At 35.0% G+C, this 13612-nt stretch overlaps 1 protein-coding gene across 1 annotated transcript in view; it reads left to right on the top strand.

The window, feature by feature from the left end:
* The first annotated feature begins 564 nt into the window (after positions 1 to 564).
* The window catches only part of LOC110106847 (proline iminopeptidase), a 35622-nt gene continuing 22574 nt past the window's right edge, over positions 565 to 13612 (top strand). The window contains exon 1 of the mRNA XM_020836901.2: positions 565 to 840. Within this exon, the coding sequence (XP_020692560.1) occupies positions 648 to 840 (193 nt within the window). The 5' untranslated portion in view covers positions 565 to 647. The remainder of the gene's footprint in view (positions 841 to 13612) is intronic.

The following is a 13612-nucleotide window of genomic DNA, read 5'->3' as shown; positions in this document are numbered from 1 at the left end:
CGCCTCAACTAGTTTGACTCGACCCGATAACATGTTTAGATAAAAAAAATTGCACAACAAACTAAAAAACCAATAAACAAAAGAATTTAAAGAATTTAAGCAAAGTGAAATTATAATTACAACTTTTAGAACTAGTTTGAATTTTTTCACTATATTATAATCAAGATTCAATTAATCTAAATTTTAATTCTTATATAACATTTTTATATTGGTATCAAAATTTTCAATTCATAATTTGTAGGTTAAAATTTGATTATTTTCAAGTTGGTGGGTCGACTTGACACTACCCGTTTATTAGATAGGTCAATCCCAATTTTAATTTTTTTGCATCATATTCTCATAGGAATATATGTCCATATCTTTTATTAATAGTCCTAATCTATAAAATAATCTATATATATTTGAAAATGAGATATCCATTCGCTGCCAACTCAAAAGGATGCTAGACGGCATTACAAATTCTCAGTTGACTTAGAAGAGACACTCAGCCTAAAAATTTTGATTTGGCCTCACTTAAAAGTTGCGCATGAGTAGAATGGAGCACGCATCAAACTAATATTTAAATCATATATATATATAGTAGCGGACCGTACACGCCACCGACAAGGCGGCTGCCTGCCTGCCTCTATCCGGAAAAAATAACGAGAATGGCCGCGACGTCGCTGCTGGCTGAAAATCCAATAGCCCAACATGAACGATGCAATCAGCAAGAGCAAATCGCCGGCGATTGGTATTCAGTACCAGATCTTAGCCTCCGCGACAACCGCTTCAACGTACCCCTCGACTACTCTGATCCCAACTCCGCCAAGATTACAGTCTTCGCGCGCGAAGTCGTCGCAGGTAACACCTAGTAAAATGGAAATAAGATTTTTTGGCGTTTTACTTCTATGGGGAAATTACAATGATCTTAGCAGTAAGGTGAAACCGATTACTTTTATGTTGAACGATTTGCAGATAGATCACCCTTTATTTGGGTGGTAGTTTGGATTGAAATTAAAGAAGTGGGTGATTCGCACTATTTCCGCTTGAATTTTTGAAAATTTTATTTTTGACCTTTTGGCTGATTTATGTTTTCTGCGCGCTCGTTGCCTACCATTATTGTTATATAATTATATGTGGCATTTATTGGAATTGATAATCTTTTAGACATCTGATACAATTCTAGTTTGTGAAGCGATATATCATCAAAAAAATTATCCTGATGTGGCATGAATCTCGATGCAAAATCAAGTTGAAAACTTTTGAAATTAAATCTGGGACCATTCAAACTCTGATTTCAGCAAGCTTACAGTCGAATTGAACGTCTCAAAAATTTGAACCCACAACACCAAATTTGACTCAATTTGAGCCTAAATGTGTCCAAATCGAAGATCCGAAGTGCATTTGGAAAGTTCAAATCATAAATTGGATGATCAAACGATTTCCAAACGTGACATGCTTATAGTCGAATCGAGCGGCTTGACGATACCATCAAATGAGCCCAAGATTGCCGGATTCTGATATAAATAAGTCATTCAAATGCCTAGTAAACGGTCAACGATCAAGGGGATTAACATCGGCCGTCCATTAAAACCACTTCCAACTTATCCTTGATCTCCCTCCTATTTATTGGCTATACCACTCTCAGAAAAATATAAATAGACACCTTATTCCGCATGGAGGGGGACTCAAGTAAGTAAGAGAGAGAAACTAAAATTCTGTTGCCACCGGACTCCTCAACCATCGTCGTATTTTCGCCCGACCACTGATTGATGCCAGACTTCTACCTGGTCACCGACTGACGCTAGACTTCTGTCTTATTATCAACAGACGTCAGACTTTCGTCTGGCCACCGATTGACGCTAGACTTCCTCTTGACCACTGACTGACACCAAGCTTCCGCACTGCTTCCAACTGACACTGGATTTTCGTTCGACTATCGAAGGTCGCCTGATTTCTGTATGATCTATGTTCATCACTAGATTTTAACCTGACGGTTGATTGTTGTAATCTGATCATCCTCAATAGGACGGATCAATCATTTATAATCCATTCAAATAACTGTGGAATCATTTTAACTGAGTGTGACCCCGTGATTTTTCCATTCTTTAGGGTTTTCTACTTAAAAAATCACTTGTTTTTTAATTCTCTGTTTGTGTGTTGAATATCCGTACAATGCTGAGACGAAATTTCTAACTCTATCGCTGCGTATATTCTAGCCCACAACATGATGAATCATAGATCATTGTCATCTCTATATTGATTTTATTATTTTCTTCATATATACTGATATTGGATTTTATTTTGCTCCTTACTTTAAGTCAGCTTATCAATTTTTTATTCCTCTTACATATAGATTTCTGCTTGAATTTTCGTTATTAGCTTATTTTCCTGCATATTGAATGTTAAAGCAAAGAAATTGTTCTGGGAGTCGGGTGGTTTAGTTGTTGGAAAAAGAGACTAATTTTAGTGAACGACAGGCAGCAGCTTTTGCTATTTTGCATATCTAAATGTTTTATGTGGCATTAAAACTGGTTTTAGGCTTGCTATTTTTGAGACGGAAACTTTTCGCTCCAATTGGCTGGTTGAGGGGATAGTATCAACTTTGCGATCTACGGGAATCAGAGAGCGTAAGATTTCCTTCAAGTGGCTATAAACTCCAACAAAAACAGGAAAAAAATATTAAAATTTTCAGGAAACTTCTCATTCTTTATTATTACAAAGCAACAGTTTTATAGTTACAAGATCAGGGATGTCATCCATGTTGTTTCCTTGCAAAGACATCAAATCATTATGTAATTGACTACTTGTTTGCTAACAAATTCCTAACTGAGACAGTTCAGTTGTAACTGACTAACAACTAACTTCTGCACATTTCACTGAATTGCTAGCTTATCCTGAAATCCTTCAACTTATTTTTTCCACGTCACTGTATCCCTGAGTACCTCATCTTTTGTTTAGTTTGCTATGATTCTGCTGCTGCTTCTTCTTCATCCTGCAATTAACTTTTTGTTTCTATTAGGAGACTGTGTAAGACCTCCATTGCCTTCAAGAACAAGCTTATCCTCAAGGTTGAGAGTAGGATATAAATGGCATAATGAACTAAAAATATTTTAGGTAGTGATTGGGAAACTTTTTATACTCAACAAACTTGAAATATTTTGTATTTGAGCACGGCATAAAAATAATATACTATTATGAAAGAAAAAAATGTTATTTCGCTATGGACTCGATAACAAAAATTTTATTAGAAGATTGTGGGACCTTCAATATTTTATGGTACAGAATGTTGACCATTAAAAGAGAAACATAAGCTTAAGTTAAGTTTTGTGGAGATAAGGATGCTCAGGTGGACGAGTGGTTTTATACTTAAAGACATAATGCCAAATGAGTATATACATGAAGGGTTGGAGTAGCCCTTGTGGTAGATAAGACTAAAGAGAGTCGTCTTAGATGGGTTGGTCACATAAATTGTTGGTCTTCCAATGATCCGGTTAGGAGAGTAGATGTATTAGATTCAGCTTATATTAAAAAATATAGAGAATGACCTAAAAAAGACTGGTTAGAAAATATTAAAAATGACTTTTTTTATTAGATTTAAATGAGAATTTGTCTCTTAATAGGACACACTGGAGAAATGATTCATGTACCTGACCCAATGTAGTGGGATAAAGGATTGCTGTTATTATTATTGTTGTATGGATTGGATAACAAAAAGTGTATTTTATTTTTATATGCTTAGATATTTTCCCGCATACAATATATTTGATTGAATATAGTTTATTTTTATTATGGGTGTAGGTTCCCTATAAGAGCAAGCCCGTTTATATTTCAACAATATAATATCAAGGAAATACCCAAAAAGATGAGGACTTATAATGCAACTAAAATAAACATTAACCTTGGACCTTAGATTTAGGGTGAGAAACGTCGACATGTATTAACTCGAACCTAAATCCATCGAAATGTAGGAGACTTATGAACTTAAAATCTCACTTGAGTTTAAGTTAGCCCGACCTCTAGTCTTACAATCATGTTTGGAAAGAACAAGCCAACTAAACTCACCTAAGTGCTTTTAAAACCATACAATTTTTGTTTCAATGCATATATAAGATTAACTAGGCTATTTTGATTTTAAGAATGAGAATTTATAGCTTATTGATAGGAAATACTTGAGTTCGCAAGTAATCCTTACTGAAATACTTGAGTTCGCAAGCAACCCTAACAATAAATTGGTAAAAAAAAGAAAGAACACAAGACGATAATGAAAGCAACCCAAAATGGTAAATTTTATTAGATAAAATCAAAGCAAAACATACACTAGCAAAGATACAATTGATCCTCTATTTGAGAGGAGGATTGTTCTCTCCCAATCTTTAGACACTAGGTCTAGAGCCCAAAACCCCCAAGATACTCCAAGAGAAAGCTATACATAAGCATCCCTAGTGGCGGAGCCAGGATTTTTTTTCACCGGGGGCATAAAATTTTGACTTTAAAAATACCATCAATTTCTTTTTCATGTTAGCTTGAAATTGATGTTAGGATTTTAATTTTTTTATTATTTTTTAATTATAAGAAGATAAAATTTATGATAATGAAAAAAACTTAATATTAATCATGTTCATCTAGATTAAATTTAACACAAATTTATTTAAACTATATATTATCATACTAATTTATTTCAACTACTCTTCTACCGTATATTTTCATATATAATTTAAATAAAAATATAACAAAAAAATATTTTACAACGAGCAATAAACATATAAAAAATGAAGCCTAAGATGATATAATACCCAAAGTTTGTTAAAAGTAAGTAGGAATATTTCTTAATAAAATCATTCATTATTTTTTTTCATATATGGAAATGTGAAATTATTTTATTAGCTTTTAATTTTAATTTTGATCCTTATAGTATAATTATCTGTATTCATGTCAAAGGCATGTTATCATTTAAATGAGTTTGTTCTAAACACTTAAGTAAAAGTATTAGCTGTAATAATACTTGGCATTAATTTAAATGAATGGTTTAATTGCTAAAGCAAATAATTCATTTTCTCATTTACGGTTAGTGTAGCATATCCACTTAACTTGGCATGCAATGGCTGATCCCTCTCATACTTCATCCAACGGATAGCATTAATGTATAGTGGCTTAGTGGAATTAATTATATAATATTATAATAAAGAATGTATTCTTTGTGAAATGGTTATATTATTATATTAACAACATCTGTAGCCATTCTTTCATTTTATTTTTTTCTTCCCATTCAGGAGACGAAGCTCTGCAAGCTGTGGGAGAACTGGAGCTGAAAGAGACGGGTTGTGTGTGTGGGAAGTTCAAGTTTGGTAGCTGATTTATCAGGTAATGAAATTGAGGTGGGAGTTTTAAGCTTTCAGAAATCTGAGATAGCAATTTCTGTAATCTTTGTGTTGAATTACAATTTTGGAATTCTAAAATATAGCTGAAGTTGGTGGTTGCTTAATTCAAGAATATGGAGAAATGAACTGGTACAGTGGTGATCGAAATTTGAAAAAGGTGTTGTGTTGAATGAGGAAGTTTAGTAAAGGTTGTTTACAAAAGGAAAAGAAAGTAGAGTTTAGGAGAACCAATTCCTCACGAGGTGAGATACCCAAACAAGGTTATAAGAATTAATAAATATTTTATTATGTCACTTCATCTTGATTATGTTTATAATCACATGTATTTTAGTTTATTTGGGTTATTTTGTATGAATATGATTGTTTATGTAAAGGATAATCTTTAACAATGTTAATGATTTTGTAAGGATAAAAGGATAAATATTCATAAACAAATAAATGAGTAAAAAGCACACCTAAAGTGCACCAAAGCGCACCTAAAGTGCACCTAGAGTGCACCTAAAGCACACCTAAAGGGCACTTAAAGGGCACCTAAAGGGCAGCTAAAGAGCAACAAAATGGCAGCTAAGGCGTAATTATGTCATCAAAAGCATATGTCATTAGGGCTAAAAAGAATGACTATATGAAAAGTGAAATAAGTTATATATGTGGGATAGGCCCGCATAAATAAAGGCGAAAGACCTGATGAGGTAAGCCTACACTCTTAATTCTAAAAGTTGAGAAATTTGACTCAACCCTGAATGAAAGAACAACTTCCATTCTAAAAAGTTGGGAAATTAGACCTAACATTGAATTGGAAAGTTGAAATGGTGCAAAGCTTATAGCCATTATATAATTTATTTAAAGATGTGGAATAGTTTTGACAAGATAAATAATACTGCTAGGCACTTTCAGGCTAAATATGACATTTCAGTATGTGTTTTAATTATGTTAGCATTATTATGGTATTTCTTAATGGTTTATTATTATTTCTTATAAATTGCTTGTGTATTTCATTGAGCCAAGCTCATTAGTAGTGATTGTACTGCAAGAAATGGGAAGGAGCCCTTGGGAAAATAAAAAGAGGTGATCGTTCTTTTGATGTAAATATGTTTTGGGTGTGCAAAGAGATCTAAAACGAGTTCTGAATGCTAGATGTAAAGACTTTTGGATATGTGAATGAATTTTAAAAGTTTTAGTAAAGCTCTGTATTTATTTTAATTTTGTTAATATTCAGTAAGGAATATTACATGCTTCATGTTTTTAAGTGTGGAGTTTGATATATTGAAATCCTTCTCTATTATACTCAAGTTTGCATGTTAGAGATTGAGCCAAATTGGGGTGTGACAGAAATTGGTATCAGAGCCAAATCAAGATAAAATGGAGGCATAATTGGATTTAGAAGAAGTAGGATGAGATATAATGAATATGATATATACAGAGCTATAGGTTAAACCAAGTTTTATTGGAATTGTGCATTCATTTCAGTACAATAGCATACTTGCTTATTTAATGCTTTGAATGATCATGTTTATTACAATGAGTATATGTATTATATGAACTATTTATATGTATACAGATAGATATGTCTGAGAAGTTGCTAGAAAGAAGGACTGGTCATTCATCCCTGCCAGATATAGAAACAAGAATGAATGAGGGAAACAAGTCTAAGGAGATTCAAGATATTGTGCAATTGATTTCACAAGTGGTAGATAAAATGACATCTATGGAGAAATCTTCTACTAGCGGTGGATCCAGATCTGAAAATGATGGTGAAGTAGATTGATATTTAAAATTATTTCAGACTTTTAACCACCAGCATTTAAGGGTGCAAGTGATTCAATCGTAGCTGAAGACTGGTTGTTAAATATTGGAAAGATTCTATATTGCATTGATCTGTCCTGGAAAAAAAATCCTCAATGAATATTAGAGATTAAAAAAAAAAGAAATACTTACAACATATGATAGTAAAGCTCACTTTAACTGATCGTATCAAAGAAGTTCAAAAGCTCAGTAGTAAATATTCTAAATTGTTGGGGCAAGCCCATCAGGGAAAAGACCAGATATTTTTGTTGATGTTGATGGAATGATTAGACACAAATTCTTGTTGTGGTTACCTAGTTATCCATATTTAAGAAGAGAAATTTTTCAAGAAGCTCATTATTCTGGCTACACAATTCATCTAAGCAGTGCCAATATGTATAAAGACTTAAAATTAATATTATGGTGACCAACTATGATGAAAGATGTTGCTGAAAATATAGCTTAGTGTGAAGCATGTCAAATTGTGAAAGCTGAACATCAACGACCTAGTGGATTATTGCAATCACTAACTATTCTTGAGTGGAAGTGGGAAGAAATTGTAATGGATTTTGGTTATGGGATTTCCCAGATCTAGACAAGGACGTTGAAAACATTTGAGTGATTATTGATAGATTAACAAATTCAACTCACTTTTTACCTAGCAAGTAAATTGATTCAGTAGAAAAAAAATGGCACGCTTGTATGTGAAAGAGAATGTCAGATTGTATGGTATCCTAAAAGTTAGTGTTTTAGGGATTGTTGATTCACTTCTTGGCAATGGAAAAGCATTCATCCCGAAACGATGGTCAATCTCAATGGACAATTCAAATATTGAAAAACTTATTGAGATTATGTGTTTTAGAACTTGGAGGTAATTGAGAGGACCACATACCATTTATAGAGTTTTCCTACAATAATAATTATCAATCAAGTATAAAAATGAGACCATATAAAACATATTGGAGAAAGTGCATAACTCCCTTAACTTGGATTGAAGTAGGAGAAAGACATATAATGGGCCCAGAGTTAGTTGATGAAGCAACGGAGAAAATCAGATTAATCAGTAACAGATTAAAAATCTGCTCATGATCGGCAACAAAAATATTATGATCCTAAACACAGGGCAGTAGAGTTTGAAGTGGATGAATTGTATTTTTTTGAAAGTTAAGCCTATGAAAAGTACAACTAGATTTGGACAAGGAGGTAAATTGAAGCCTAGGTACATTGGACAATTTGAAATTATTGAAAGGATTAGAAACGTTGCTTATAAACTTGCTCTTCCAGCTGACATGTCAGACATACATAATGTTTTTCATGTGTCACTATTAAGGAAATGGGCATAGATGCCAATCAGAGAATTTCACATGATGATATTGAGCTACAAAAGAATTTGACTTATACGGAAGAACCTGAAAGAATACTAGATTTTGATATTAAACAGCTTAGAAATCGTCAAATTCCTGATGTTAAAGTGAAATAGAAATATATGCCAGAAAAAGAGGCCACCTGAGAGAGGGAAGAACATATTAGAATGAAGTTTCCTTATTTTTTTAACAACTAAAAATAAAGAATTTCGAGGATGAAAATTCAATAAGGATGGGTGTATTATAATACCCAAAATTTGTTAAAAGTAAGTTGAATATTTCTCAATAAAATCATTCATTATTTTTTTTTCATATATGGAAAATGTCAAATTATTTTATTAGCTTTTAATTTTAATTTTGATCCTTATAGTATAATTATCTGTATTCATGTAAAAGCCATGTTATCATTTAAATGAGTTTGTTCTAAACACTTAATTAAAAGTATTAGCTATAATAATGCTTAGCATTAATTTAAATGAATGATTTAATTGCTAAAGCAAATAATCAATTTTCCTATTTACGGTTACTGTAGCATATCCACTTAACTTGGCATGCAATGGCTGATCCCTCTCTTACTTCATCCAACGGATAGCATTAATGTATAGTGGCTTAGTGGAATTAATTATATAGTATTTTAATAAAGAATGTATTTGATGTAGACAAAGGGGGGGTCAACATTAGTCCAAAATAAATCAAATTTTGGCTTCTCTTGAGTCTAGTAGTTCATCATATTTGAGCTAAACTTTTAGTTCATTTATGAGTTGGACTTTAGTTCATTTATTGAACTAAGGGTTAGCTCATTATGAGCTAACATTTTAGTTCATTTATTATCTTTTATTAAATGCTCTTTTATGCTTTTTATGTTTGTTTTAATGTTTGTCTCTTGGAATTCCAAACCGGCCTTTGGAATTCCAAGATTTCTTTTTCCCATAGTGGCTCCTTGTATTCCACCATGGCTTTATTTGTTTGCCTCTTGGGATCTCACGGCTGGGCTCCTTCTTCCATGACCGTCCCTCGTTTCCCGTGCCATGGCTCTTTGGTCCGTGCGGTTCCTTCGTCTCCCACGGCCGTCTCCTTGGTTCCTGGTTTGGGTGTTAAACCGTGAGCTTGGGGGGAGATTCCCATGCTTTTAATGCCTAGTTTTAAGTGTTAGAATTTATGTATGTGTCCTTTTGTATTCCCCTTTCATACCTATAAATATGAGGGGTTATGTATTGTTTGAAATAGTTGAAGTTGAATGATATTTGATTTTTGGAAAAAAATCTGTTAACCTGTGGGTTGCTTGGAAATCCTGCGGGCTCTTTCCACCCTTCTTTCTCATCCCCTCCGGAAATCCTGCGGGCTCTTTCCAACCTTTCTTCTCGGGCTTCTAATCTCTTTCATCTCTCCGCAAGTGTCACTCCACCTGTATCATTCTTCTCTAAGTGAAGCAACTTTAGGGTGTCGTCATTTTGTTTGCAAGAGTCGTTTGTATTGTTGTAAGTTTTCTTTTGTTTAGTTTAATTTGAAATGTAAGAGTTTGTTCGTTCCATTTTCTCGTCCTTAGTCATTTTCGTCCGTAGAAGTCTGTCGTGTCTTTTGTGATCAAGAGATATAGACTCCCTATATCTTTTGCCCGCATCAGTATTCTTAGTGGAATGGTTATATTATTATATTAGCAACACCTGTAGCCATTCCTTCATTTTATTTTTTCCTTCCCATTGAAGAGATGAAGCTCTGTAAGTAGTGGGAGAACTGGAGCTGAAAGAGATGGGTTGTGTGTGAAAAGTTTAAGTTTGGTAGCTGAGTTATCAGGTAATGAAATTGAGGTGGGAGTTATAAGCTTTCAGAAATCTGAGATAGCAATTTCTGTAATATTTGTGTTGAATTACAATTTTGAAATTTTAAAATATAGCTGAAGGTGGTGGTTGCTTAATTCAAGAATATGGAGGAATGAACTGGTACAGTGGTGACCGAAATTTGAAAATGTGTTGTGTTGAATGAGGAAGTTTAGTGAAGGTTGTTTACAAAAGGAAAAGAAGGTAGAGTCTAGGAGAACCAATTCCTCACGAGGTGAGATACCCAAACAAAGTTATAAGAATTAATAAATGTTTTATTATTTCACTTCATCTTGATTATGTTTATGATCACATGTATTCTAGTTTATTTTGGTTATTTTGTATGAATATGGTTGTTTATGTATGAAATTGTTTATGTAAAGGATAATATTTAACAATGTTAATGATTTTGTAAGCATAAAAAGATAAATATTCATAAACTAGTGAATGAACAAAAAGGGCACCTAAAGTGCACCAAAGCGCACCTAAAGTGCACCTAGAGTGCACCTAAAGCGCACCTAAAGGGCACTTAAAGGGCACCTAAAGGGCAGCTAAAGGGCAGCTAAGGCGCAACTATGTCATCAAAAGCATATGTCATTAGGGCTAAAAAAGATGACTATATGAAAAGTAAAATAAGTTATATATGGGGGATAGGCCCACACAAGTAAAGACGAAAGACCTGATGAGGTAAGCCTACACTCTTAATTCTAGAAGTTGAGAAATTTGACTCAACCCTGAATGAGAGAACAGCTTCCATCCTAAAAAGTTGGGAAATTAGACCTAACATTGAATTAGAAAGTTAAAATGGTGCAAAAGCTTATAGTCATTATATAACTTATTTAAAGATGTGGAATAATTTTAGCAAGTTAAATAATATTGATTGGCACTTTCAGGCTCAATATGATATTTCAGTATGTGTTTTAATTATGTTAGCATTGTTATGATATTTCTTAATGGTTAATTATTATTTTTTATAAATTGCTTGTGTATTTCATTGAGCCAAGCTCATTAGTAGTGATTGTACTGCAGGAAAGGGGAAGGAGCCCTTGGGAAAATAAAAAGAGGTGATCGTTCTTTTGATGTAAATACGTTTTGGGTGTGCAAAGAGATCTAAAACGAGTTCTGAATGCTAGATGTAAAGACTTTTGGATATGTGGATGAATTTTAGAAGTTTTAGTAAAGCTCTGTATTTAGTTTAATTATGTTGATGTTCAGTAAGGAATATTACATGCTTCCTATTTTTAAGTGTGGAGTTTGATATGTTGAAATCCTTCTCAATTATACTCCAGTTTGCATGTTAGAGATTGAGCCAAATTGGGGTGACATCTCATGCCTATTTATAGATTAATTCCAAACCTCATTTCCCAAAATAGATTAATTCAAATAAATTAATTCAGATAGATTAATTCAATCCTTATTTCCCAAAATAGATTAATTCAAATAAATTAATCCATTGCCTTAAATAAGATATTTTATTTAATTAAATAGGGGCCCACGTCCCTATGGCTTAGGTAGTTAGAGAGGAGGCGGTTTGAACTACCTCCTATAGACCTTGGCCGACCTAGGTGGGGTTGGCTGGATAGGCACCGATCTATCAATACCGCCCTCCCAAAGAATCACCTTGTCCTCAAGGTTAAAACAAGAAAACTAATGTTTCACCCTCTCGTGTGGCTCCTACATAGCCTCGTAATCAGGAAGGTTCTTCCACTTGATCAACACTTAGTTCCGTCTTCTTTCTTGTGGACCCCCATCAACTTTAAGGGTTCTAGAACCACCTCTAATTCCTCAGTAAGTGTTTCCGGTAGCTCATGGTTGGCTGTGTAGTTACCAATAGCCTTCCTCAACTGCGAGACGTGAAAAACCGGGTGTATAGTCGTCGTTGGTGGTAATTTCAGTCGATATGCTATTGCCCCAATCTTCTCCTGCACTTCATAAGGCCCAAAGTACCTTGGAGCCAGCTTTTCATTCCTCCTGTTGGCGACTGTCCTCTGTCTATATGGTTGGAGCTTCAAGAACACCCTCTACCCCACTTTAAACTGGATGTCCCTCCTATGCCTATCAGCTTGTTTCTTCATAATTTGTTGGGTCCTCAGCAGATGTCTCTTCAACTCTTCTAACATTCTATCTCTCTCCTCCAAGTATTCAACTGAGGAAACTTGGGTGCTACTACTCCCAAGTGTACTAAGTTGGGAGGATATCTTCTGTACAACACCTTAAATAGAGTCATCTGAGAAGCAGAGTGAAAAGAGGTGTTGTACCAGTACTTGGCCCATGATAGCCACTTAGCCCAGAGCTTGGGTGTCTCCGATACGAAATATCTTAGGTAAGTCTCCAAGCTCCTGTTTACTACTTCCGTTTGGCCATCCGTCTGTGGATGGTAAGCTGTACTCCTCTTCAGAACTGTCCCCTGCAGCCTGAACAACTCTCTCTAAAAATGGCTAAGGAATACCTTGTCTCTGTCTGATACGATCGCCTCGGGTATTCCTTGTAATCGGATGACCTCCCTAATGAAGGTTGAAGCCACTGCCACTGTTGTGTAGGGGTGTTGGAGGGGAATGAAGTGTTCATACTTGCTTAACCTGTCCACCACCACCAAGATCACTGTGAACCCTTCTGAATGAGGCAACTCATCTATAAAGTCCATAGAGATCTTCTCCCACACTCTTCCTGGTAGAGCTAACGGATGTAGTAATCCTCTTGGTGTCATATCCATATACTTATTCCTTTGGCAGATCTCCACCTGACTACCATCTTCTCTGCAAGCAATGAAGTTGTGGGTGGCCCCACTATCAATCAGAACCATCACCTTGTAGCCTGCAATCTCCCCTTCTAGCTTCATGGTGGAATGTGATGTCAATCCTGCTATGGAGTTGAGTGAAACCTCCACCATAGCCAAATGAGGGTGCTCCTCTTCTCCCTCCTCAGTTTCCCCTGTGTCCTCTTCCTCCTCCTCTGAATCCCCCACTATGATCACATGTAGTGTCTTCTCCTTACACCTATGCCCCGGTGTAAACTTCTCATCACATCGGTAACAAAGGCCCTTGGCCCTTTTTTCCTTCAGCTCTGAATCATTTAATCTCTTGAACCCCCCTTGGTTCACTGCCGTAGTGATTTTCACCTTTGTTACCTCTCTAGGAGAAAGGATGGTAGCCGCCTTTGGGCCTCCAACCATGAGTGGTGGTCGGAAAGTGGGGTAAGACACCCCTGATCTCCTCGGTGGCTCCACCTTCAGCTTGTCCTCTACAAGCTGTGCAGTCTCCATGATCCTTACTAACCCATGTGGAGCCAC

This window comes from Dendrobium catenatum, unplaced genomic scaffold (genome assembly GCF_001605985.2).
Source record: "Dendrobium catenatum unplaced genomic scaffold, ASM160598v2 fragScaff_scaffold_133, whole genome shotgun sequence".
NCBI classification, from domain to species: Eukaryota; Viridiplantae; Streptophyta; class Magnoliopsida; order Asparagales; family Orchidaceae; genus Dendrobium; species Dendrobium catenatum.
Note: the sequence above shows the minus strand (reverse complement) of the source record. Positions and strands in the feature narration are given on the sequence as shown.